Source organism: Triplophysa rosa, linkage group LG5 (genome assembly GCF_024868665.1).
Source record: "Triplophysa rosa linkage group LG5, Trosa_1v2, whole genome shotgun sequence".
In the NCBI taxonomy this organism is placed as follows: Eukaryota; Metazoa; Chordata; class Actinopteri; order Cypriniformes; family Nemacheilidae; genus Triplophysa; species Triplophysa rosa.
The window spans coordinates 20,705,179-20,732,457 of NC_079894.1; the positions used below are offsets into that span (position 1 = coordinate 20,705,179).

The 27,279-nt window shown below is 40.4% G+C and overlaps 1 protein-coding gene across 5 annotated transcripts in view; it reads left to right on the forward strand.

Moving 5' to 3' along the window:
- Positions 1-27,279, forward strand: part of pard3ab (par-3 family cell polarity regulator alpha, b) — a 100,460-nt gene that overhangs the window by 8,598 nt on the left and 64,583 nt on the right. The window contains exons 3-19 of one of the 5 annotated variants that reach the window (XM_057333435.1): positions 6,440-6,623; positions 6,813-6,994; positions 7,812-7,955; positions 10,475-10,554; positions 11,711-11,794; positions 12,441-12,566; positions 12,673-12,693; positions 12,954-13,348; positions 14,520-14,659; positions 14,746-14,874; positions 15,306-15,341; positions 19,173-19,361; positions 19,467-19,637; positions 20,393-20,543; positions 23,940-24,123; positions 24,365-24,507; positions 25,680-25,724. In XM_057333435.1, the coding sequence (XP_057189418.1) occupies positions 6,440-6,623; positions 6,813-6,994; positions 7,812-7,955; positions 10,475-10,554; positions 11,711-11,794; positions 12,441-12,566; positions 12,673-12,693; positions 12,954-13,348; positions 14,520-14,659; positions 14,746-14,874; positions 15,306-15,341; positions 19,173-19,361; positions 19,467-19,637; positions 20,393-20,543; positions 23,940-24,123; positions 24,365-24,507; positions 25,680-25,724 (2,404 nt within the window). The remainder of the gene's footprint in view (positions 1-6,439; positions 6,624-6,812; positions 6,995-7,811; positions 7,956-10,474; positions 10,555-11,710; positions 11,795-12,440; positions 12,567-12,672; positions 12,694-12,953; positions 13,349-14,519; positions 14,660-14,745; positions 14,875-15,305; positions 15,342-19,172; positions 19,362-19,466; positions 19,638-20,392; positions 20,544-23,939; positions 24,124-24,364; positions 24,508-25,679; positions 25,725-27,279) is intronic. The other 4 variants (XM_057333437.1, XM_057333439.1, XM_057333438.1 and 1 more) reach the window with 4 other exon arrangements.

The following is a 27,279-nucleotide window of genomic DNA, read 5'->3' on the forward strand; positions in this document are numbered from 1 at the left end:
CTTTGTTGGGTTTCTATTGTATTTGTCAACCTAGACATGGCTCATCTGAAGAATTAGTCTTTTTCTGTTTTTAAGAGTATTTAAAGCTTGAAAAATAATCAATGTAAACAAAAATCCTACATGAAAAGGAGCGCTTTAGGTGTCTGTATTTGGATGTTGTTCCTGCAGGGTAACACTGACCCCTTCTGGCCAAACATCAGCAGCACAACGTGCACATTTTCAAGTATTGCTGACCCAGAACAGATGATATCGGCTTACCGAGACCACAAACACTTAGAAAGAACGGAGTGCTTTTGATGTGGTGGGTGTGCCTGGGCGTGTGCGTGTTATTTTAGTTCTCTGTGCGAAATAAAGAGGCCACAGATGTCTCATCTGTGTCTGAAGGAGCGTGAGTGATCATTTACCCGCAGTCATGGCTAGAGATTTATAGCCGATATAATGAAAGTGTACCTTTACCATTAACCAAATTATGGGACTGTAACGTTAGGTCACATCCTGATATTTTACACTCATGACGCGTGTGACTCAGACTGCAGCTGTGGTAACAGGAAACACTGTCCGCAAACAGGGAAAAAGCCAAAAAGCCTGTTCAAGCCTCTTTTCATTTCAAACCTGTATGACTTTCTATCTTCTGCAGAACACAAAATAAGATATTTTGAAGGAAGTTTGAAACCGAACAGCGACGGTACCTGTTCACTTCTATTGTATGGGAACCAATGGAAGTGGATGGGTACCGCCATTGTTTGGTTACCAACATTCGCCAAAATATCTTTTTTTGTGTTTTGTAAAAAAAAGTCATGCAGGTTTGAAATGACACGAGGATGAGTAAATGATGACAGAATTTTCATTTTTGTGTGAACTATCATTTTAAATGCACCCTAGAAACGTAAGCTGACTGAAATGAATGATGTGGCGGACACAGACATAGTGCAAATCAAAGTGAAATGGGAGTGATTTCAGGCCACCCTGTCCTGGGTTAAACCTGGGTTGGGAGGAGAATGAGTGTGCACACCAAATACACATTTGCGCTCAAATGGAAACTCTCCTGTTATCTCAGCCTGGTTGTATAACATGTAAATAAATATGTGGGGAAACATTCAAATGTGTTTCGGAACTAGAAATCTATTTTGTTATGCACCTAAGAAAACTCTCCAATTGCTTTTTTGCTTCAGGACAGTAGATGGCGCCAAAGACTTCCCTGCAACTCTTTCCTGCTCTCTCTCTCTCTCTGTTTGTGTAACTTCCCCTCTTTCTTTCATAATGCTTTATCCTCTCCTGGACAAGAAGATATCGCCATCGCAAAGCATGTACTCATGCTGCTTCTTGTCTGAGAGTGTATGTGTGGACTTCTTGTTTGTGTGGATGTTTCCTGAAGTCTTAAGGAAGTGAGACTGGTAGAGTCTTAACAGGAAGAATCTGTGAATCACTGGCAGTGTTGCATTCTGTTGAGTGTGTGTCATAAAGCTCCATTGTGTATTTTTTGGAGGCTCTATTGACAAAAATGTAATATAATAAACATCACTATGTCTTCAGAGGTGTATAAAGACCTTACATAATGAAGTGTTACGTTTTTATTGCCTTAGAATGAGCTATTTTCATCTACATTCGCCGCGGGTCCCCTTACATGGAATTCTCCATGTTGTTTCTACAGTAGCCCTAAACGGACAAAGTTCTGTACATAGCGTGTTTCATGAATACGTTATCTCCTTCGGCAAAGCAGCGAAAACGTGACAACATCTTAGTAGTAGACCACTGTAGTGCTTCGAATGGAAGGGGTGACAGGTTGCAATTCAAAACGTCACCCCTAGATGCCGCTACATTTCATACACTGGACCTTTAAGAGTCTGAGCAGAGTGTGACCTCACTTACATTTAAAGCATTAAATATTTGTCGTATTTTGAGTGCCACGAGCCGTCTAAGTCACATGCTTGTTTCCATAAGCAACAGGGCTCACGAGGGATTAAAATGATATGCCACGAGCGGCCGAGCGCTTAGAGCGGTTCTACCTGGGTGATTGGGTAGGGAAGTTGTTTGGAAAAAACCCTTTAAAGAGCCTAGGAAATGACAAGCTGAGTTTTGTGGCTTATAGTTCTTGTCTATTAGTTTTCAGGCTATCTATATGCTAATGCACTCCTAAATGTTGGCACAATGTTCTTGGTTTCTCTTTTGGAGAAGTGGATCTGAAAATATTGATGTCGTCTTACACACTGGGGTGTATACAAATGTTTGTCCAAAAACATGCTCACTAGAATGAGAATATCCTCGTTCCCAATCTGAAAAGCAGCAATATATTGTGACTCATATGTTGGTAAGAAACCAATGGATTGGAGTATTTCAGTATATAAATAATGATTAAGTCCAGTTCTTTCTCCTCTCCTTTACTGATCTCATCTTCTCTCTTATACGCTCCTTTGATCCGCTCTGCTCTGATGTCCTCTCCTCTCCTTCAGGTCAGACCCATCTGGTGAATTATGTTTTAAAGTAGGCTATAGGGTACGAGCAAGGGTGTAACTTTGGTTTGAGAAGTGGGGGGGACACAAAATGGGGGAAAATGTTTTTCATTTGAATCCTATCACAAATTCAATGTTTTGCGTTGTTTTTGATTGTTTAAATTGATTAAACCATGAAACCAAAAGGTGTTTTTAATGTGTAGCAAAAGTTGATGTTCCTGAAGGGGGAAAATGCGAGTATTGACTGAGAAACGGAGGAAAACATGGCTTGTAAACCTGAATCTGCGGTCGGAAGGAGACGAGCCGGATGACTTTCTAAAATGCTTAACGAGGTTTAACGTACCTAAACAACGACCACGTAAAAACAAATTTCTATTAAATTCAAATCAAAATCACGTGATTGAAAACAATCTTTCAGTGATCTATTTTTAGTGTACACGCGACGCGCGCATCGACACAGGCAGGCAGACTCTCTGTGTCCTGCTCGGTCCTAGTACTTCTCCGTGGCGATGACGGCGTGTGGTTAAAAAATCATTACAAACTAATTTGAAAGTGAGGGAGACACGAACGGGATTTTGAAAAGCGAGGGGGACATGTCCCCCCTGTCCCCAGGGGAAATTACGCCCCTGAGTACGAGTATGTGTGAGAGAGCGAGATGAGTTCAACAGATTGTAAAGTTAAAAGAGCTTAACCTTAAAAGTCAAGAAATTAATCTTTTCTTAGGAAATATAAGAGCGTTCTCCTGGGAACTTCCTGTCAGCGTACTCCGCTCACACAGGCCGCTGTTGACCTCATTGTTTGTGTTAGATGTGTTCGTACGATGTGATTTGTATAGTTGGGTGAGCGAGATCTTGTTTTTAAAGTCATTATGAAACACATAAAGTGATTTCTCAACACCGCTGCTGCTTATCCAGCTGTGGAGACGGCGTTTGTGTGTGTGGGGGCGGGTTTCTCAGTAATACACAAAGTGTCATTTTTGTTTACGTAAAGAGCACCGCAGCAGTTATTTGTAATGAATAAAGTTCATTGTGGTTTGGAATATTTCAAGCAGGCAGAAAAACACACGGCACAAGACATTCACAAGGCATCCATGTGATCAATTCTCCCTCCATCTCCATTGTTTCCCTCTTTTTCTCTTTACACTGCACTGCTCTCACCATCCTTTTGTTTCTACAGTGGGAAACTATTGCAGGCTATGCTGTGCTCCCTTGTGTGACAGGAGGTGTATGTGTGTGTGCGTTAAAAAAATACATTACTTGAAAATGTACGTTTTCAGGTTCTTCTCCATGTCACGGAAATACAAATGAGACTCGAGAGCTGTGGTGGATGGGAAGAATATTAGTGAATTACTATTTCATTTTTTATGTGGCAAACCATTTCTTTAAAGAGAGAGCGAATGCACGCGCGCATAACTTAAGAAATGCGTTTATCTGGTTTACTAATTAGATATGCACTAAACCCCAGAATGGAGCGAGTGTGTCCCAGAGGAGGTGAGTATGTGAGTGTGTATGTGTGAGAGAGAGAGAGTACATTTAGTATTTAAGCCCTAATTGTGCTAAGGGCATATCTGTCTCCTGGGCATGTGTGACACAAGTAAATAGGTTTCTGTGTGGCATTTGTGTGTGTGACTGATGTGTATTTTTGTCTTGTGTATCAGACCTCTTTGGCTGCACTCCCCTGTTGAATGTTGGCGACCTCATTGATCATTGTAATAGCAAAATACTGTATATATAGTTTTAAAGAGCGTGTTTTTCTAACGCGCAATCCTTCATACAGAAGACACACACACACACGGCATGCTCTGTTTCTCTCAGTAGGAGACTCCCCCTGCGTATTCTGGGTAATGTGCCCTTCAGTTGTTCCCTGTGATTGGTCCAGGCCACTGTCAGTTAGTCTCTGTGTCAGATGGACTGGTGGTGTCCCACACACTGAACCAGTGCCCCAAGCATTATTACTCATGTTGGCTCACACACACACAACGCATAATTAGGACCAGATGTTCACTTTGTAGCACGAGATGTTTCCTTATGTCCTAAATTCCCCAGTATCTTAAGGGATGCCACCAGAGGAGCGTAGCGCTCTACAAGAGGATGCCACACACACACACAAACAGAAGCTCTCTGCAGACTTCATGGTGTCAACTGTGGTCGTGAATAGCCAAGTTTTCCTAAGCACTACGTTGTTGAAAGCCCTCATTCGCCAGTACTGAGAAGGTTACGATTGTGATCATTTTTCGACACTAAAAATGTCTATAAATTTGATCTGTGCTTTGCATCCTAGATGATGCTTTGATGCTCCTTTAGACGATTTCATCGGCCTGGCCCGAAGTTAACTTCCGGTCTGGGTTTATTGATCGGCCTGGCTAGTGGCTAATAAAATAACTATTTATTTAATTCCTATTAATATTAATCTATATTAATATTTGATTGTATAATAATTGTATTAAACAAACTATTTACGGTATTTTAATTTGATTAAATAAACAATTTATTAAATGGGTCACGTAATTTTGTCGCATTTAAGTTTGGTCAAGTAACCGTTCTCCTACTGGTAACCTAAAATAATACTGGCTAGACATTAGGGATGTAATGCAGCGGCAAGAGTGGTCTTCAATGAACCGAAGAGTGCACACGTCACTCCTCTCTTCATTGAGTTACATTGGCTCCCTATAGTCGCTCGCATCAAATTCAAAGCTCTGCTTTTGGCCTACAAGAGACCACCTCTGGTTCGGCACCCCCATATCTTCACTCGCTGATACATACTTATGTACCCGCCAGATCCCTACGCTTTGCAAACGAAAGACGTCTTGTAGTGCCATCCCAAAAAGGGAAAAAATCGCTCTCACGTACCTTCTCTGGATCTGGTCCACATTTGTGGAATGATCTGCCCGCTGCTACAAGATCAACAGATTCAGCAGCCATCTTTGAGAATCAGCTGAAAACACAGCTCTTCCGTCAACACCTGTCCGAATAGTTCTGACTTCGATTTCTTTTCTACTCTTTCTAAATAAAAAATATGAATCCTTAGCTCTGTTTACTGTGGTAGGCTATATGAGACCCGTTTTACTGCACTTACTCTTTTGTTGTTCCAATTGCTTCCCTTGTTTACCTCATTTGTAAATCGCTTTGGATTAAAGCGTCTGCTAAATGACTAAATGTAATGTAAATGTAATATTATCGATATCGTGTTATCGCAATAGCAAAATGGTCTCAATATTATTGTGGTCACATGACTGTATGAAACGATAGGTCTTCCGGGCCTAACCTAAAGAATGTTAGAAAAAATTATAGATGCAATTATTTTCTTTTATAAAAGGTATTTTTAGGTCATTTGACCCATCTCATGCTGTAACTCATACCTCTAAGCAACAGTTATGATTAGAGGATAAAGAAAAGAGGATGCGTATGGCATGTTTCCAAGTCATCATTTGCCATTTTAAATATTGCAACAAATATTGTACCATGAGCGTTATGCAAAGGTATTATCGTACAGTGAGATTTTAATATTGTTACATCCCTACTAGACATACTTTTAACTTGCTAGCTAATGTAATTTACTTGTTATTTCTTTTGCTTGTTATCAGAAGTAATCTACAGGGACTTTTTTGCGGATGTGTACTGAAAGTTACTTTTGGGCATGAATGTTGCGCAGTAACGTTTGCTTATGTTGTCACTTTGGAAACCGTCTGTAGTTTCTTTAGAAATGTGGCCTGTAATTTCTGACAAAACCAGATTTAGGAATTTAGGAAATCTGCCAAAATAAACGATTCAAACCTGCTGACTTTGCTATGGTTACAATAGAAATCGGTTTAGGGAAATGTATATTCAATATTAAATGTTATATTATTGTAGAAGCCCTGGTGTGCGTTAAGTATTCAGATCAGAGCCGTTGACGAAATGAATCTGGATTGTCATACTGATGCACTCTTTTAATAGAAAGATCGTTTCTCTTACTCCTATTTCTCTGTTGCTCTCACGTTCGCTCTGTAGTTGGTGGCCGTGTTTGACGAACAGGAGCCGCACGTTGGAGGTGATGGAACCAGCGCGAGTTCAACTGGCACACAGTCACCCGATCTGTTCTCTGGAGAGCCATCCACCTCCACCCCACTGTCTGCCTTCCAGCCGTACCTGCCCCACAGCGAAATAGAGGTCACCACCTCCACACTTCGAACCAGTAAGAGACTAAATGCAACCGCGCGCGCGTGTGTGTGTGTGTGTGTGTGTACTGTAAGCTGTCAGAATTGTTTAGGTGCATTGCCTGATGATATCATTTAGAGCTCATGTTCTTCTAACACCTGTTTTTTCATAAATTTGCACTCACAAACGTGTTCATTCTTAAAACCTTTTCAATTTTCTCTCTCAGATATGCCTTTGCACGTTCGCCGCAGCAGCGATCCAGCATTGTTGAACCTGACAGCGGTGCAGTTCTCTGAAGCAAACTCACAACCTGAAGAACCTTCCAGGAAGAACCCCACACGCTGGTCCACCACCGCCGGCTTCCTGAAACCCCGCTTCTCCACTGGCACCCACAGCTTGGAGAGAAAGGTATAAACGTTCCTTTAAAACGTTCTTTGAACCTTCATAGCGCAGCATTACTCAACATACAGCGACATTCTGGAGAAATTAAAAGACGAGATGGTAGTCACCACATGTGTTGGGCTAGATTTGGTGACTTAAGCTTGAGTTTCTCAGATCATGTGATATAAATGCCTCATCTTTAGTCGCAGAGGTCACACGTTTTATGATCTTTATGAATATTTACTGTCATTTGTGAAGGGTTCATAACTCCATATATTAGAAACAGTGAGCGCTCCATTAACAAGCTACGTGATGGCGGGGGACGTTGTGCTTTGGGAGGGTGCGAGTTTGTGTGGCACATTTATTGTGTATGCGTGCACGAGTTGATTTAGTGTGTGCGCACATTATCAATTCTGTGTCTGTTCTCCTTCGAGCCGAGTAAAGCTTAATGGCAGTGTCACTCATAAATCTTCCCAGACATTGAGTTATGGATGGTCTCTCTCTCTCTCTCTCTCTCTCTCTCTCTCTCTCTTTTCCAAATCTTTGAATAAAATGTTTCTTTTTAATGATCAAACATTGCATTTTACTTGGCTTTGTTTAATTTAGTCATTTTGTCAAATGTGTGGCAGTTTAGGGCAGGACTGTATTTTTTCAACCAATAGAAGACAGGAGTCATTATTTTTGAATATTGTTTGATGATTTCGTGGCACAGAAACTACACGGTTTAGCTTTGGAATAGGTTGTTGTATTTTAATTTGTTGTTATTACTTCTTTAAATTCACTTTCACTGATTATGTTTTCACCGAATCATTTGCTTTTCGCTCTCTTTTGTCGCTGTCTTTAGGGGCAAGGTGTGGACACGTACCGTAGCCTTCCTCGTGATGCAGGGCAGTGGGCCAATCAGAAGGAGTTTCAGCGTGAGAAGGCCCGTTCCTCACTCAGCGCCAACCATCCCATGGTGGACCGCTGGCTGGAGCGTCAAGAGCAGGTTAGGACAGTGAAACAAAAGACCCCCATGTGACCCAAATTAAAAGAGTAGCGCCATATGCGAGGGGTGCAGCGTTCTTTTTGAAGTGTTTGTTCTCCAAGATCACTCAAATAATACTACGAGTGTGAAACCTCAATAGCCATTAACACATTTTCAAGTTGGTAAGAATTTGAAATAAACAGAGGAATTCAGAGTAACAGAGAAACATAGGGATAAATGTAATAACAATGTTCTTTGTGTGTATGTGCATTTAATATTAATATAAACCTTCATATATGTTATAAAGGAAATGTTCTGTTTACCGGGCCTGGATGAGCCACTGTTAGCATGTGGGTGTTATATTGTGCTGTTGACATGAATGGAAGGATTGTGAAAGCACAGAACTGGATGAAGGGTTGAGTGTGTGTGAGAGAGAGAGAAGAGATGGAGGGAAGAGGGGACGAGCGAGTGGTTGTGGGGGTGGGGGTAATGTGTGTGTGTGTGTGTGCGCGCGTGTTTCAGGTATGTGTGTCTGTGATTAATCAAAAGGTAAAACAGCGATTATAAATCACTCCCAGCTTTAGACTGCTAATGAGATAAGACTATATATAGCTCGCTCTCTCTCTTTCATTCTCCCTCTAGCTCTGTTTCTCTTTCCAGTAGGTGTTGCTGTAGCTCAGTAATCATTTTTTCCTCCTTTGTATTTCTCCCTAAACACACAGTCTGGCAGTCCAGTAAGTGCAGAGTGGATGGATAGATGGAAAATAGATGGATGGAAAGCCTGGAGCCTTTTCATTACAATATATTTCTCTTATATTACCTGAATATAATATATGATAAGCAAAAGCACGCCAGAGAAATGGTATGTTAATATCAGCGTGGATGGGATTTGGCCGTCAAGAAGTTAATTGAGATAAAAATTGAGTAAGCATGCATTTTACTGACAGAATAGTTCCAGATGAAGCCAGAGTATCAAGGTTTGTATCTTGCCAAAAACCTGGACCACAAGAGTCTGTGAGTGGAATGACAATAACTTCATATTTTCACTTAAAGCGTTCTTTAATCACTTCACTCCAGATCCATTACTGGTTTGCCATTTTCCTCTCATTGGTGAAAGAAACTGCGCTCCAAGCGATTGTAGAGTGAGTGATAATGCAGATTTGCTCCAAGTACTTTTAAAGCGAGTGATAGTGCCAATCTTCTCCTCTCACCATCTTTATGTTTCTGTCATATTATCCGTTGAACGCAAAAATCTTACGCGCACATTTTTGTGATATCAGACAGTTGATTGAATAAGTTCATCAGACGTGAGGGTTTTGTCGGTAGTAGGGGGGTGTATTGTGTATCAGAGCTATTTTCTTCTCTTCCTTTCATTGTGTTTTCGAGACCTTTGGTCACAGAGAGGAAACTAGTAAGTGACCAACTGGCCTAAATAGAGAGAGAATAAGAGACTCCTAAAACACTGGAGTCATATTCAAACGTGGAAAAAATCGAACAGAGTTTGAGATTTTTTTGTTCTGCGTGTGTTTTTTGTGTGTGTTAGTACCTTTTGCTTAAAAGTGAATATGAACTTGTTTTCTTTGCCGTATTTGAGGCCTGAAAAAATACAGAGCATCAGTTTTCATTTTCTGCAAATAAACGCAAATAGAAAGAATGTTTTTATTTGAAATTTCTGAGAAATGTTGTTAGGAGTTCACAGGATAAAACAAAAATGACCATTTTACCTAAACACATACCTATAAATAGTCAATTCAGAAACACTGAAAATATTTTTTCGATGGTCTCTTAATTTTTTTGCTGCTTTATAAAACGCACTGTATAGTGATGTGTCTGCAAAATGCAGACATTTATTGTTAAAGAGTAGTAAAGTGCTAAACAAACATGCTTAGCATCAGTGTGAAACTTTTCTATTGTTTGAGTTTAGTTCATTTAGAACTAAATTGATGTGTTTGAAAAGCGGTAATCTTCCGATCTCTCTCGTGAAGCCAACACGGAAGTGACTTAAACTGCAATTCATCGACTGGCCGCGAGAGACTGGCTCCAAAGGAGAGCAGAATCTCATTGAGCTACATGTTAAAACGGGCAACTTGACAGCAGAAAAAAACATGTTTACATTTTTTTTATATAGCTAATTTTACCCTTCATGACAACTGTGAGGAGGGTGATTTTTACAATCTATGGTTTGAACATGTTAGTGGTGCCACGGCAACAGAGCAATGAAACTTTAATGAGTTTGTGACACTTGTGAGTCTGTACGGGCTCATGTGTACCCGTCACCTGATCATCGGGTGTGTGCTAAGGGAAGATAAATCCCTTCAAACTGTATCCAAAGAGAAAAGCTTTGGGTCTCTCCGCAGAATACTTCCCACAGGTGTGTGAGCAGATGTGCTTGTACAACCTCCACGGGCCTCGTTGTGGAAGATCGCGATTCTTTGTTTATGATTGATAGTTCGCAAATTTCACATTTGTGAAATGTGTATCTGGAAGGTTTTTTATTGTGAGTGCAGTGCATTGTGGGTAAAGCTGTTTACTTCTTGCAGGATGAGGAAGAGAATGGCAGGATAGAGCCGGTGGGCCATGCAGATACGTGTTTAGAACACATGGGAGTGAGATCACTAGAGTAAGTATTACACAAACAAACACACAAACACACACTGGCTGACAGCGATGGTGATGTTATCTTATTTTATGTAAATTTTTTCTTCACGCTGTCAGTTTGATCTGCAGGTAATGAATCATTTTCCATCTCGTTTGAGTTTGGTGACAGTGTTTTTTTAGAACCCTGAGATCGAGATAATTTCTCGTAAATCTATTTTCTCTCTCCGGTCTTTTATGGTTCCAGTGAAGGTTTTGGCGTTCTGTAGGTGAATGTTTTTATTTACAGGTGTGATGCCAAGTTTATGAACATTTTGAAAAAAGAACAACAGTTCTTACATTTAACTGAATGCAGTGACACAGCTAAGAAACTTATCGCTACTACTGAAACCTTATATCTCCATATTTTGTTCTTTTTATTTTTTGCCATAAATCATTATTATTCGGTTTTTTTCATGTTTGTCACTGGGTTTTGCAAATATTTAACTGTATAGTATTAAAAAGTATTCAACATGCTTGTCAACTTTGACAACACAGTATTTCATCTTTTACAAAGTACAGTGTTCCATTTCCTAAAAAACAGTTAAAGGCGGGGTGTCCGATTTTTTCTTAGCCGTTGTTGATGTTCAAATCACCAAAACAAACACACCCCTACCCCCATCTTCCGCTTTCGTCAGCGCTCGGCTCGGCTAATGTCCGTCCTGTGCACCTTACTGCTGATTGACTACAAGGTTGTTTTGGTACTCGGCCCGACTCAGTTGTCTAAAGCGTAATTCGGAAATCGGTTACCCCGCCTTTAATTTGGACATCCAAGGTTTCGGAACAGCAACGATAAGCTTTCCTCCACCCCTGTATTACAAAGACAGCTCACCTAAATATAAAACTTGAAAAACGCCAGACTTTCTCTCTTGTGGGGATTGCAAAAAGAGATGTTTTCTTTTTCTCATGCAATTATAATGAATATGATTCTCATCTGTGCATAATTACAAACTCATTTGCAATCAAACAAAACATTGTCTTTATCCATCCTGGATGGCTTTTTGAAGTGTGCCTTTGATAAGTGTACACTTCTAAATGTGAAGTGTGTTTTTGCAGCTTCTGACTCCGCCCCTACATGTATTTCTGTTTTTGCAACAGTACACTCATTTAACACTCTTGTTCTCTCTTCTTTTTCCTTGTAGTGACATTGTAAAACTGGTAGAAGTGTCCAATGATGGAGGTCCGCTCGGCATCCACGTGGTGCCCTTCAGTGGGCGTGACCGCAGGTAACACGCTGTGTGTGTATGTGGGTGATCTTATCCAATGACGATCAATACCAGGAGGTTTATTTACCAGGAGGTTTATTTACCAGAAGGTTTATTTAGAACGCTGAGTGTGAGCTCACTGCTTCTCTTTGTCCATCAAATGTGACATCATTGTTTACAGTTGTTCATTTGAGTCAGAGCCATGGCCTTGCAGCTTTTGTATGTATTCTATTCAGACTCTGACCCAGTTTGTAGGTGTTCTGACTAAACACTTGAGGTAACTACATGTTTTCCACATGTTTTCTAAAGAGTCATTGAAACCTCCACCGGCATAAGAGTCTGTCCACGAGATGGTGTGTATCTAAAAAGCCTCTGTATGGGAGCAAGCAGCAAGCAACTAATCTAGCTAAAAGCATTATTATATCTCTGCGATCTGCATCTCTCTCTACGCATTCAGCTCCAGCAACACGATGCAGAGATATTAAAATGAAAAACATTATTTATCGTGAAGAATTAGCCTTCGTTCTGAAGTGCTTTTTGATTCTGCATTAGTTTCGAGTTCATTTGATTTAGCGCCATTTCAATTAATGTTTCACTTTGAGTGTATGATGATTTTGAGTGCATAGCTAATAAATCTTAGACTCGCAAGCGTGTTTCTATGTGGCAGGACGTTGGGTCTTCTGGTGAAGCGTTTGGAACGCGGGGGAAAAGCACACGTTCAGGGTCTGTTCCAGGAAAACGATTGCATCGTTCGGATCAACAACGGAGACTTGCGGAACGTCCGCTTTGAGCAGTATGTCCTGATCTTTGACCTCTGTGCAAAGTGCTTGAACATCTTTTTATCTTCCTCTAATTTCTCTGTCGCTGACATGACTTGCTTTTCCCAATTTCTTTTATAGTCCGTCAGTTTCTCGCTGCAGGTTGGTTGCTAAGCTCCTGGCTGTTGCTAAGCTCACTGCATCCTTCCGCTGAAACCCCAGATGATCATCTCTACTTGCTTTTTCATTCCATCTCCCATCTGTCCTTTCAATCCTCTGTCCATCCGTCCTCAAATGCATTCATTTCTATATCCCTTTTCCCTGTGTTGTGTATTAACAGCGCTCACAACTGCACACTTATATTTGATGACTTCATTTAACTTCAACCTAAATGTTTACGCATGTGTTTTGTATGTTCACAGAGCTCAGAACATGTTTCGCCAGGCTATGCGTGCTCCTGTCATCCTCTTTCACGTGGTGCCATCCTCCATGAGATCTCAGTATGAACAGATATCCCATAATGAACACAACCCTAGGGCGAGCTTTGATGTCTCCGGACGCTTCAGCCCTGATTCGCTCACCAACGATCCAGTCAACAATGCTGGACTGGACCACGCCGCTCACAGATTGGCACAACACAGATCACATTCATCAGATAACCACACAGATACCAGCTCTCCCATGCATCATCCTAGTGGCCCAGCGGGGAAACCTCCGTTAGGCCACGCCTCCTCTCCTCAAAGAGGCTTAAGCCCCACCCCCACGTCAGGCTTCAGTAAGAAGGTTGGGAGGAGACTTGGAATCCAGCTTAGAAAAGGTATTTCTTGATAAATTATATTCGTCCGGTCTATATTTTCGAAAATGTTTATTTTGGGGTGAACTATTTGCAGAGAGAACTCTATGAGAGGCAGTTATTCTTGATAAAAAAACGTTACACAATTTTTACCTGTTGTTGGCATAATAACAAATACATGTGAAATATTTAATATTTCTTTAAATATGCATCCTGGCAGACTGAAATATGATTTATAATTAAAGCTAAGCTAGTAAATTCTGAGGGTCTATTTGTGAGAATATTACTGATGAACTGATAGTGGGAGAAACTCGCTTTGTTATTTGGCAGAAGATCTTTCCTGTGTGTGCGTGTCCCTGCTGCAAAGGTGTGAGATGATTGACAACAGTTGGCACACGAGTTGGCACCTGTGTGTGGACAGGTGGCCCAGCGGGTGCACGGGGTGGCGGCAGGGTTACGGAACAGCGGTGCAAGGAGCGTTGCTAGGCAGCGCTGCGTGGCAGTGCGATGCGTTTCCATATGGCTGTCTGATTCTGTCAGGGGTTTTTTGGATGAGACTCTCACACACTGGGAAAACTCACCGTGTTCTTTGTGTGGAGTCTAACTGAACTCTACATGTGGCCTCTCTTTCACCTCTGTGGCCTCGCTCTCACAATCGCCAATTTTTCTTCATTTCTGTGCCACAGAAGGTTTAAGTCCAGGCTGTAGGGGCAAAGGGGCATCATTTTTTCACCTTTCACCCCCTGCTCCCTGTAGACCAGATGGCTTTTTTCATTCCTGTAGTGTTTTTTAACAGACCCAGTGTTTTTCTAAGCTGTGCACTTCGGATGTTGGTTTGTGCAGAAAAGACTACTTTTATGACTCTGGTAGCTCTGGCAATTTTTATGTCCACACTGAACGTAAAAATGGAACATGACGTGACCGTCACAAACCATCACCACCAATTTTCAGTTATTTGCACTAGATTTTTTTTAGCAGAAGCTTTTGTCCTCACAATTGACGAAACATTACAATTAATTGTTCATAAATTATAATGTAACCATTTATTTTATACGTTAAACATCTCCTCTTGCTTTTTGTATTATAAAAATCTTCCATGATTTGGCTTTTAGTTTCTTCACTTAGGTCAAAGACTGGTTTTTGTGTGTTTTTGTTTTGTATACCTTCTAATGGCTTGTTTTCTGTCTTCATACAGGACCTGAAGGTCTTGGGTTCAGCATCACTTCAAGAGACGTGCCCCTGGGAGGCTCCGCCCCTATTTACGTGAAGAACATCCTACCCAGAGGAGCCGCCATACAGGACGGGCGACTGAAAGCGGGGGACAGACTGCTAGAGGTAATGACAACGTTTTAAACTAAAAATATTTTATTAAAAAAAGTTGTTGAATAAATGTTGTAAAATAAAATTGTAATTTGGTGCAGGTCAATGGGGTGGATCTGAACGGGCGTGGCCAAGAGGAGGTGGTTTCCCTGCTAAGGGCCACACCCATGGGCGGGACTGTGAGTCTCCTGGTGCTTAGACAGGAAGAGACATTTCTACCCAGAGAAAAGGTAAGGAACTTTGTGTCGGTATCAGGAGTGTGAATTTCTCACCATACTTGTTTCACATGGTTATTTTAAATGTGACATTTTTTGACACTTGTTTCCATCACATTTTAAGATTAATCATTGAGTTAACTACAGACACCATATGACCACTTGGGATGGGATGTTTTTTCCCAGACATACATGAGATTCAAACCTAGATGTATAAAGAATATCCATTTTTGTTGCTTCATTTGGTGTTAGTGATAAGATTTTATTCCAGGATATAAAAAATGTTACAGTCTTCCTCCTTAGTGTAGTCTGGTAAAGTGGGCCATTTTATATCAAAATCAAAAATTTGGTAATGTTAGGATTGTGCTATGTGTGTGTTTGTAAGTATTCATGGGCTCTCAGCTACAGTATTACAAGTATTACCTCCTCTTCCTTACTCTCTTTAGAACATCGAACCAGCAATACAGAACACAAGAGAATGGGTAAGAACCCCACGCGCACATACGCTTCTCTTCCATGAGCACAATACACATTACATAATCAAGGAACTGTCAAGAAATGTTCAGGCTTCAATACAGGATCTTTTGTTCTGTCAACAATATTTGTGGCATTATACCACTAAAAAGACTTTTGCCATAGAAGCAAAATAATACATTTTAAAGGTGTCGTCAACAGACCTTTTTTATGATTTTATACTATTGTCTGAGGTCTGACATTGGCGTGGTTTTTACCTTCGAAAACATCAAAATCAACAAGTAATAGGCGATTTTCTACCCTGGTTTTGAAGCCGGCTGGAGAAACGCTTGGTTTTTATGGGCGGGGCCGCATTGAAGACTTGGAAGTAAAGGCCCACTGCTATGATTGGATAACAGTACTGGTGGACACGTGCTGTACATGTAGGTTAACGTTACACATAATCAAGACAGATCAAGCGATCTCGAACAAAGCTATAGTGACGCGTACAAATATGTTTTACTCGCATAAGATTGCTGCGCCATTCCTGTCGGATCCAATATTGACGGCACTGCATTGCTTTTTAATCTCAGTCTCTCCGCAAATCCAGCATTTACCCGTGCCTTGTTTACAAAGGAATCCACGGTGAAATGAAGCGAACAAATGCTCAATGTTTTACCCACGTGAGCTGGAACTTCTTTAAAAAAGAAGCTTCAACCACGCATGCCTAACAACAGAATCCAAAAGAAGGTTATGCAGCGACTGTGTTCTTCCACAACCGGTTACTGCACAATATTTTGCGATCTTCGACAGCATGTTTGTTGCTTGGTCGCTCTATCGGGTTTCACACCGCTTGTGTTATTTCCCTACCATGTCACCAGTGGGCGGGGCTACAAAAGTAGTCGTTGATATTCTTCTGTGGAAGCGGTATTCAACCCAGCGTTCGCTGGGCTTGGTGTCATTACGACGCTTTCAGTTCTGACACTTACAGGATGTTCGTTTAAGTATGATGACCTCTTATATAACAAAAGCTCAAGTTAAAATTCATTTCTTAATTCACGACACCTTTAAAATACACAGTGTATAGCCACAAGCTTTAAGGGCCGTTCACACCAAGCATGATAACTATACAAGGAAGTGTAACGTGACTAGCATCAACTGTAGCATCAACACCAATAGATTATAACATTCTGTTTATTCTAATGTGCAAACCCTTTTAATTTGAATGAAAATTTTAGAATTTTGGATTTTGATTGGATGCCAATTTTTTATCATTCATCAGCGAAACAACACTTTAAAAGTGATGTCTGCGATATCAGTCTTGCCTTTACATCCCGTCTCTGTCATGACAGTGTGAAGCCAGTAAAGCCTGTAAACCTGGCAACATTTGCACAGTGCTGCTCGAGGGTGCTGAGAACGCAGGGTGATGTAACTTTCTTGTTTATGTTGCCCTGAGAAGCAGGTAGTGTCGTGTTGAATCAGCAGTTCTAACGTTATCTTGGCTGCTCCCTGTTGTCCACATACGTTCATAATGTCAGATGATGAAAACGAGCCAAACGTCAGTAATGAATGTGTAGAAGTTCATCCGCCTGCACTGTAGAAAAATGATTTTAGGCAGCTCTGCATAATAAACTAGATACTTTTCATGAAAGATTTAATGTAAATACTTCGACAACAATATTAACTTAATTTCTGCTTTTACACTATTTGGACACGTTCATTGTTTGCATGTATTCATTCTGGATATGCTTTAATTCAAAGCTACTTACAAATGAAGGAAACCGTAAAGTTATACATTACATCCAGGTTGGAATAGTTTTGATTCCAGAGGTGTAAACAGCATGAAAGAGTTCTTATAAATGTATTTTGAAAGTATACTTCTGAAAAAGTTGAAAGTTAACTTGCCTTACTGCATCTTCGTTTTTTAAAGGACGAATTGAAACGATTTTCATCACTACTTGACTTTACGCAACAAATACTGTTGATCAAGCTCAACCTCGTATTGAACCCGGAACATTACTGTAATATGCTCCAAACCCACTCCTGTTTTTCTGTTGGTCTGTCTCACTGCTGTTTGTGCATTAACCTCTCAAGGCTGATAATATCTGCTCTGCCAGCGGCGGACAGAGAGTGCACGAGAGAACTAAATGAAAACCATCCATTTCCTACTGAACATTTCCTGCCGAAGTGTGTGTGTGTGTACGTGCGACTGTGTGTTTCAGGGGTTGTTACAATAAAGTGAAGGTGATTAAAGCTCAATAAAGATGGAGCGCTTTATAGCGCAGTCACTCAGTGAATGCTTGTTAGGACTGACATCTCTCTCTCTCCCTCATTCTCTCCCACACAAACACTCACACACTGACAGCTGTTAACATGAGGGAGACATTGCAGAGGTCGTGAGAGCATTAGACCTAATGGGTTTATTATCTTTGTGTCTGGATCGGAGAAAAGGGTCTGACGGCCATCATTTCTTTCGGTAGGCTGCCCTTGCAGCTTCATTTACGCATACCGAATTTCCATCGAAAGCAGGTGAAAGTGACAGCTGTGCATGTCAGACAGGAGAATGAGTGGAAAGTGGGTTTAAAACATTAATTCAACCACATCTTGCCATCCTTGCATGCTTTTTGCCTTTTACGCCTCTCTTTCGCCTGGACTGTAATAGCTTTGTCTATTTGTTGCATAATGTCGATAAAATGAGAAAATGAAACAACTTTAAATGTTTTGTAGTGCGCTTGACCTACGCAGGTCAGAGACTTTATGGTCTTAAAGGGGTCATATGACACGGCTAAAACGAATATTATCGTTTGTTTTAGATGTAATGCAATGACGATTTAAGGTTCAAAAACGCTGTATTTTCCACACACCGTGCATGTTTGTATCTCCTCTTTGCCCCGCCTCTCTGAAACACGCAGATTTTTTACAAAGCGAGGTGCGCTATGATTGGCCAGTTAACCAGTGCGTAGTGATTGGTTGAATAATGCTAGCGTGTGACGGAAATGTAATGCCTCTTACCATATTTGGAACATCAGGTTCCAACGCAATTGTACTGACAGGTACGCCCACCTTACTTGCGTATACATTTGGGCGGTCTTAGTCGAATCATACCACAAACTGACGTAGATTTGTGGGGGTGTGGTTACACGAGGTGTTTCAGGCAGGTCTGGGTGAGCATTCGCTTTTAGATAGAATGCATCTTTTGTTCCGGCACTTTAATTTTTGCAGTTTTATGTGTCTAATACATGCATGGGCAACTTATAACACACCAAAGACACTGAAAAACATGTTTTCGCGCCATATGACCCCTTTAACATTAAACGGATAGTTCACTCAAAAATTCTCTCATGAATTTCCCCCCCTCGAATTGTTCCAAAGCTGTATACATTTCTTTGTTCGAAACATATTTGAGAAAGATATTTGGATGAATGTTAGCAACCGACAGTCTGAGGCACCATTGACCACCATAGTAGGAAAAATGACAATGGTAGTCAAAGGTGCCCCAGAACAGTTTTTTGTGTTACACAAAACAACAGTTTTTCCTACTATGGTAGTCAATGGTGCCTCAGGATTGTCGGTTGTTAACATTCTTCTTTTGAAGAAATTTGTGCAGTAAATAATTAATTCATGACAGGATTTTAATTTTTGGGTGAACTATACCTTTAATTGTCTTGGCATTAAAATATTTACGAGTTTTTCTAATGAACCTGTCTCTCCAGGCGGTCCTTGTTCACCCATTTTCATTCTCACAACTCTTTCGTTGCTTTTAAATGATGATGTTTTATCTTTTAACAGATGACAGGACGTTTTGTTTAATTAGACTATAAAGGGGGGAAATGCATTAATGTCTCTCTCTGTCTCCGAAGAAGGTAGAAGAGGAGGAACTAGTCTTAACTCCAGACGGTACGCGGGAGTTCCTGACGTTGGAAGTGCCTCTGAATGACTCCGGCTCGGCAGGGTTAGGGGTCAGCGTCAAGGGAAACAGGTCAAAGGAGACCCACGCTGATCTGGGCATCTTTGTCAAGGCTATCATCAATGGAGGAGCAGCATGCAAGGTTTGACTTGCATAATATTTGAGAACATGTTAGTTGAAAATGAGAGTTTAATTGTGAAAGTTATGAATGCGTATGAATGCGTTTCATCTGCGTTTTCTGGCGTAGGATGGCAGACTGCGCATCAACGATCAGCTCATTGCAGTTAACGGAGAGTCGTTGTTAGGGAAGACCAACCAGGATGCCATGGAAACGCTGCGCAAGTCCATGTCAACGGAGGGCAACAAGAGAGGGACGATTCAGCTTATCGTGGCAAGAAGAATCAACAAACGTCATGAGGTACACAAAAAGAGATGATGAGGATGATACTAAAGGCTTTGAGTTTTGTTACTAAACCATTTTACACTTGTCTCTTTAAATTTCGTATTTTATCCCTAACCTCTGTATTAGATTTCTCCGAAAACAAAACTCTTATGTCACTTTGTTTCTTGTTTTACTGGAAAAATTTCCAGTACGAAATGAGAACACACACATGTGGGCTGTGTGCTGTTTTTGTGCATCTCTCCAGAGAGCGTCTGATCCATTTAAAGACCAGACAATCAGGTCAGCGCGTTTCACAAGCGACAGTTTGTCCACGAGGGCCTTCTAGAAATATTTTCTCTAATTCTGAAGGGACGACTATGATGGACACACACATTTGTGTGTCACCGTGCTGTTATAAATGAGGGTATAAAGTCTGAGCGTCGACAGTAACCGACTTACCCAGGGCAGGATCATGGACGAAAATAACTACATACGATTTTCCCATCAGCCGTTTCCCATAAGCGTTATGTCAATATGGACGAAACAATTTTAAACGCCCAGCAAATTTCATTATGATTACGGTTTATAGCTCCTCTAGTACACAATTTTTCAAATGGTGCGTGGAGGAAATAGCTTTAAAAACAGCTTTTAGCGTAAAAATGTATAAATAACCCACTTCGTCACCAGAACCCAAGCGTAAGCAACCAATTTTACATTTCCGAAATGCAACACATGTTCTGTGCTTGGGAAATTGAGCGAATCGTGATGTTCTATGTGTTCTTGCTTATCAGGGTGAGAGCAGATCCAGTCCCAGAGGGTTAGATCGGACCCTGAGCCCGTCTCCAAATGACCACGAGCGACGGATCTCACACTCGCTGTATGGCATTGAAGGGCTTGACGACAACTTGAGACCACAAGCCAACACACTTAACCAAAAAATGAGTGAGTAACACATACTCACTACTACCACCACCACACACAATGGGCCTCATTCATGAACATTCGTAAATATATGAGTAAATTCTGAGTAATTTGCGCGTAAATCAGACCTACCTGAAAACTTTCCTCCGGATTCACAAATACTTCGTAAATGTCAGATTTCGTAGTAAAATGTGTGCGTTTTAATGAATTCCAATCATTTGTAAACAGGGCGGCGCGCATCGCAATTAGCATAATCCCCGCCTATGAATTACAGCTACGCAAATTACATATCTATGAATTCTGGACCCCCCTGGACTTCATTCTCTGGTTTGGCTACATTATATTGCATAAATGCATAAGAGACTGTTTTTAGTCAGCTGAAATAATACCTGGCGCTCTTCTGAAAATGACCAGTTGGTGGCGCTTGAGAACGCTTTGGAGGCACTGCGCGTTATTCTGGAGATGCGTTGTTTGCTGTGATTTGAAATATCTGCAACAGTTATCCTACTTGTTACTAGTATCTTATTTTAAAGAATATTACTGAATATGAAAATGCAGTAATAATATTAACTTCTCCATTGTTGTGTATGATGGTTGGTCAATGTAGTGTATGTCCCGCCTCTTCTCCACTTTGATTGGACAGCTGTGTAAAAAAGGACAGTGACGAGCTCTGCGTTTTACCCAAAGTTAAAAAGTACAAAAATGATAAAAGACATGGCAAAAGAACTCGTGAAATATCATTATGATAAACAGTGCATCAAAATGCTGTGTCATCAGTTTGTCTAAAAGATTACAGAACGTAACGTGTGGTTTTACGCACCATTTACACGTGGTATGGAGCAGGTGTACATTTATTTCGTACCAACTTACATTTTGAAAATACGAACATTTTCGTGACTCCGAAAATATACGTTAGAATGACTTTACGATTTACACAAAAATGTATTCTGCTCGTGTTTCATGAATGATACCCAATGAGTTGAGTACAATACTAACAAGAAACACTTAAAGGAACAGTTCACCTAAAAATAAAAATTCTGTCTTCATTTACTCACCCTCAAGTTGTTGCAAATCTGTATAAATTATTTTACAAAAAAAGTTATTTGGAAGAATGCTTGTAACCAAACAGTTCTTGGCCACCATTGACTACCATAGTAGGACAAATGTATTGATACAATTTTTTTCTGTTGAACACAAAAGAAGATATTTTGAAGAATGTAGGAAAACAAACAGTTCTGGGGCACTTTTGACTACTGTTGTAAATTTTCCTACTATGGTGGAAATGTATACAGAATTGGAACAACTCGAGGGTGAATAAATGATGACAGAATCGTTTTTTTTTTAGGTGAACTGTCCCTTTAACTACACAATGAGTGGGTTGCATAACTTAAAAAATACTGAAATATTTCACCCAAAAATGAAAATAACCCTCATGTCATTCCAAACTTTTTTCTTTTTCAGAACACAAAAGAATATATTTTGAAGGACGTTGGTAACCAAACAACTCCATTTACTTCCATTGTTGGACAGAAAACCACAGAGACGTTTCTCAAAATATCTTCACTTTTGTTCTGATGACATTAAGCTGAATAATTTTTTATTTTATTTTGGGAACTGTCTCTTTAACTCCACAATGTTTCTGTAACGTTTGTAGTAGTTTACTACAATTGTACCACAAGTGCACTGAACCAAAAAGCCAAGAGAAATACCTCATTGTCACTTCTTGCCTTTATTAATCTAGCAATCAAATCTTTGACAAACATTTTTTCTCTCAGACCCACTAAAACATCATTTGCATTATTTTTAAAAGCAGGATGAGGTTAATTCTCACCAGATGTTGTCTGTGATCACATCTGAGCGCAGCGTCAGCTTTCAGAAGCAGAATTGGCATCTCTCGGCCGGTAGAGCGTAAGGAACATGTGGTCTAACAGAAAACATATGAGAGTCACTCAGGACAAACAGATGCAGAGCTGTGTTGGTTACTGAGAGCTCTCTGTGTGAGAAACAGAGCCCAGCCAGCGCTGTTATTCTGCCTGTCAAGAACTGAAGCCACTCGAGGGAAATGACACTAGCACACTAGCAGGGTGCCAGACGCACACGCATACACATACGCCTTTCAATCTATTGAATATATGCGCAGTCATGCCCATGTGTAGTTCTATTTACACACACTATAGCACTCCTGCAGAGAGAGGCAGACTCAGTCACAATGCCACTAGCGTCTTTTCAAAAGCTTGTTTGGAAATGTTCCCCAGCAGATGTTCGAGTTAAGATGCAGGTGGTAGTCGGACAGAGTCTCACTTTCAGGAATAATAGGGTGATGTTTTTGTGTGCCAATGAGGTCTGGTGTCTAGTCGAAGGTCCATACAGGCAGTGCAGCAGATGCTCTCGGTGTAAAGGTTAATGTGTCTTGCCGTTGTCAGATCAATTCACCCTCTTGTCATTTCAAACCTGTATGACTTTCTTTCTTCTGCAGAACACAACAGAAGATATTTTGAAGAATATTGGTGACCGAACAACAGCGGTACCCTTTCACTTCTATTGTGTGGACGGACGCAAAACCAATGCAAGTCAGTGGGTACCGCCATTGTTCGGTTACCAACAGACTTTAAATAATATTATTTTGTGTTCTGCAGGAGAAAGAAAGCCATACAGGTTTCAAATGACAAGAAAGTTGGTAAGTAAAGACAGAATTTTTATTTTTGTGTGAATTATCCCGTTAACAGACTTGAAGATCAAGAAAGTTCTTGGATCGTCCTTTGATGCATTTGCCAAAAACAAAGGGTTTTTTCACGGGATCTATTTTAGTCTGAAATGTTTGAACACATTTGACACATAAATAACCGAACCGCATTCTTTCTCTCTCTAATATACACACCCGTCTCTCTCTATATCAACGTTTAAGAGAAAAAGGCAAATTGCATCCAGTCTGCATGAGAAACTACATTTAGGGGACTAGAGAGATGTGACTTGTGTTTATTTGTTTGCTTACAAATTTGGTTAAACTTGTGAGTCACAAATGTTTAAGAATAAATCTAATGTCACCAGGTTTGTGTGAGGGTTTTATAGAGGTGTTAAATCATTTTCACATCGGTGTCTTTGAGAGATACTCAAGTGTTTCTAGTGTGTCAGATAAAGAGAGATGGACTCCTCCATGTGCTTAATTTGTGTGAATCTCACCACATGCAGGGTACGGTACAAATGATTCACTGCTGTTCTTGACACACTTTGACTTTGACCTGCTTTGCTCGGAACGAGGAGATTTGTTTTTGCATAAATTATAAATAACACAGTTGTGATCTTTATTTTCACCATCTGTGCATCATGAAACCTCATTACGATCAAGATTAGTCGTATTTCTTGATCTTATAATAGCGAAATTGTGATCCTTATCACCTCTCGCTGTTTCTGCTTTAGATCATTACCAGCTTTCACCCACGGTGAACATGCCTCAGGATGACATGGTCATAATAGAAGACGATAGGCCGCACATACTCCCTGCCCAGCTGTCTGACCAATCGTCTTCCAGTTCTCACGATGACATGGGTTTCGCTGTGGAAACGCCGCCCCCGCCACCTTGGGACCAAGGGCTTCCCGACAGGTAAAGAAAAGTGGGCGGTTTAAAATGTATTACTATGCATGTGGTTATTTCTTGAAGTATCTATTGTCTGTGTTTCTATTTCGAGCGTAAACTTTCCAAGTCTTCTGACGATCTTCCTGCTGTAATTGAGTCCATGGCCTTTCCTTTGTTTGTCAAGAAGTCTCAGTTATTAGAAGCAGGCCAAGGATGGATGCTGTACTGTGATTTCATCTCTCTCTCTCTCTCTCTCTCTCTCTCTCAGCTCTGCCAGTGCTAATGGTGAGGAGGCATTTCAAAGGGAAGGCTTTGGCAGGCAAAGCATGTCTGAGAAACGCACCAAGCAGTACGGAGACGCAAGCCAACTCGACATCCTCAAGACCCGCAAGTCTAAGAGCATGGACTTAGGTACTCTTAACATCAACCTCCAACACACTGAATGGGCTTAGAAAATCTAAAGATCGATTCTAAGATCAATTCTTGAACCTGGATACTTTAAAGGTCAATCCTCAACGCAATGCATGCACTATAAAATTAATCCCAAATTCAGTGCTTGAGTCTGGATAGCCTTAAGGTCACATCCACTCGATACAGTTCTACCCTGAAATACAGTGCATTGCCCAGATTGCGTTCCTCTTTGTGCATTTTCACAAAAACAACAATGTACTATCTATGGATAAAATAAAGTCTTTTTTGACAATGCCAGCATAGAATCCAACGTAAAACAGTATTTTAACCCATCCACATAACAAGTGTTGGTATTGTTTAAAAACACTTTTATATACTTTGCAGAATCAGTGTTCTATTCTGTATATCACTGTTTAACACACTCAAAGCACTAAGTACATTGGTCTCTCTCATGCATGTGCTTTCTAATTTAAAAAACTTTCCACTGATTCAGTTCTGATGGATGCTTCACACTTTCATCTTTTCCACTGAAATGATGCTTCTTGAATTGGTGGTAGGCCAGGTGATCTGTGGAGTGCTATTAGTCCACACGTTTTCACACTTATGGTACGCTTACACCGCAACAATGTACTAAAAACGAAAAAAGTTTCACGTACTACAGACAACAATGTTGTCTCATCAACACAGATCTCCAAGAATGACCTAAGCGCTCCACTATGCTGTATTTTGAATGCCAGGCCAGTAGTTGGCAATGTTACTTTGTAAACTAAAATGCATGAAACGTTTTCCATAGTTTTGTGTTAATGCTCCCCTTACTTGAGACCAAAATCTCGATTTAGGTGTCTGTATTATCATGTAGCCTCGGCATATTACAGATTTTATTAACATCTCATAAGTTTTATCTTTAGTTTTATCATTTATAATATTTTTGCGCATCTCAGATAATTTTTGAGAAGCATGGACCTGGGCCAAACTGATACCAACTCCCGCATCATGTTGGTGGAAAAAGATTGAATCACTATGGCAACCCACACTGTTTGTTAATGAGCACTGACTGATTGTCTCTGTCTGATTTGTTGATGGTCATACTTGCCTGGATGCCTGCTGCATGTTGATCGGTCAAACTAACCATCCTGCGAATGTATATGTGCGTGTGTGCGCCCTTCACACAGTGGCTGATGAGATTAACCTCACACACTACACAGACAACCACACAGGTAAGCGTGACCACTTTCTCACACGCTCACGCCTGTTTTCACCACAGGGTTATTAGATTAGACGTCGGCATTGATTTTGAGGCCTGTTTCACACTGTTTGCGTAAGTGGCACATATTTATTTCAGCCACGGTATTAACTGGTTACAGCATTCACACTGTGCACCTAAACAGCACTTGCTGCGCAGCAGATGCACAGCTGCAAGTAGATTTTATAAAATAATAGATTTAATTGCTCACCCATTGTTTGCAACAAAAAAAACGTATCTGATTGGTATGACGCAAGCTGCATACGCAGTGAGGCATAAATGGATGGAAAAGCAGTTTCTATTTAGTAAAGTGGACTGAATTCAGAATTTTACTTATTTTATAGGTAAACTTTAGGGTTTGACTTTCATGCACATTTAAAACTATTTACATGTAAATGTGGCCACTGTCTATAGACAAATTGAATTTCATCGTAATCTTGGTTAAGTTTGTGCTCACACTTCTTGAAAGTACTCAAATTTCAGACACGTGGATTCAAGTACTGGAAAGTATGTGAAAACAAACTTGAAAGTGCTAAATTGAACTTGAATTACATTTTTTAGCATAGCCTATTGGCCTTTACTTGCTGGCAAAGTAATGGCTGGAACACACTACAAGACTTTTAAAATCTGAACAAATTTTTTAAAAACTAGACATCATACACTTGCAGACTTTTTGAAAGTTTCAGATTGAAACACACTAACTGATCAAATCTGCAGACTTGCACAGATTTTCTGTAACAGGTCCAGACTGAAAATCTGGGCAAAATCTGAGCAAAAGTCTTGTAGTGTATTGTAGCCTTAAAAAAAGCACTAGTGATGTTACATTTTGTGAGCAAGGTCTTTTTAAAAGAATCTTTAATGTAAACAGATCTTTTCCATTTACATAATAATGCATTGATCCTTATTTTTTTTTGTTCACTGCAATCTCTCCGTCCTTGAACATGAAGAGTGCAGTGCTTTATGTGTGCATACGTAACTCTGTTTGGATAGCCTTTTTATGCCTTCAGAAAGAGACTAAAGTGCGAGCTGATAGCGTGAGCTTTAAAGAGCCACGAAACATTAAACAACATTTATGAAGATGTAAACAAAGTTGGTTGGGTTGCACATCATAGAAAACAATGTTAGCAACTGTAAGGTATTACAGTCGAGAAAACTAGTTAATTTCTAGATTTTTTGCGCTATTTTTCCCTACCGGGTTTAAAATCCTCATCTGGCCAACGTCAAAGGATGTGACGTGGCGATGTACTATAGTACATCGATGACGCGCCTGTGTCTCATTATTATTCAAGTTTTCTTGACCAATGAGAAGACATTTCTCCTAATTATTCATGACAGCGCCTTGTGATTGGAGCGCCCGTCTCCCATGGCGGAACCTTCGCCGGTTTTTAACGGCTCTTCTTCTCACAGCGTTCACGCCCATTTTAATTGCATTTTTCAAAAACGACAGTGAGGTAGAATTTCGTGACACTTTATCAGAGCATTTCATTGGTTAAATGTACTGAAAGACAATGCCCTTCTTTGAACAAGTA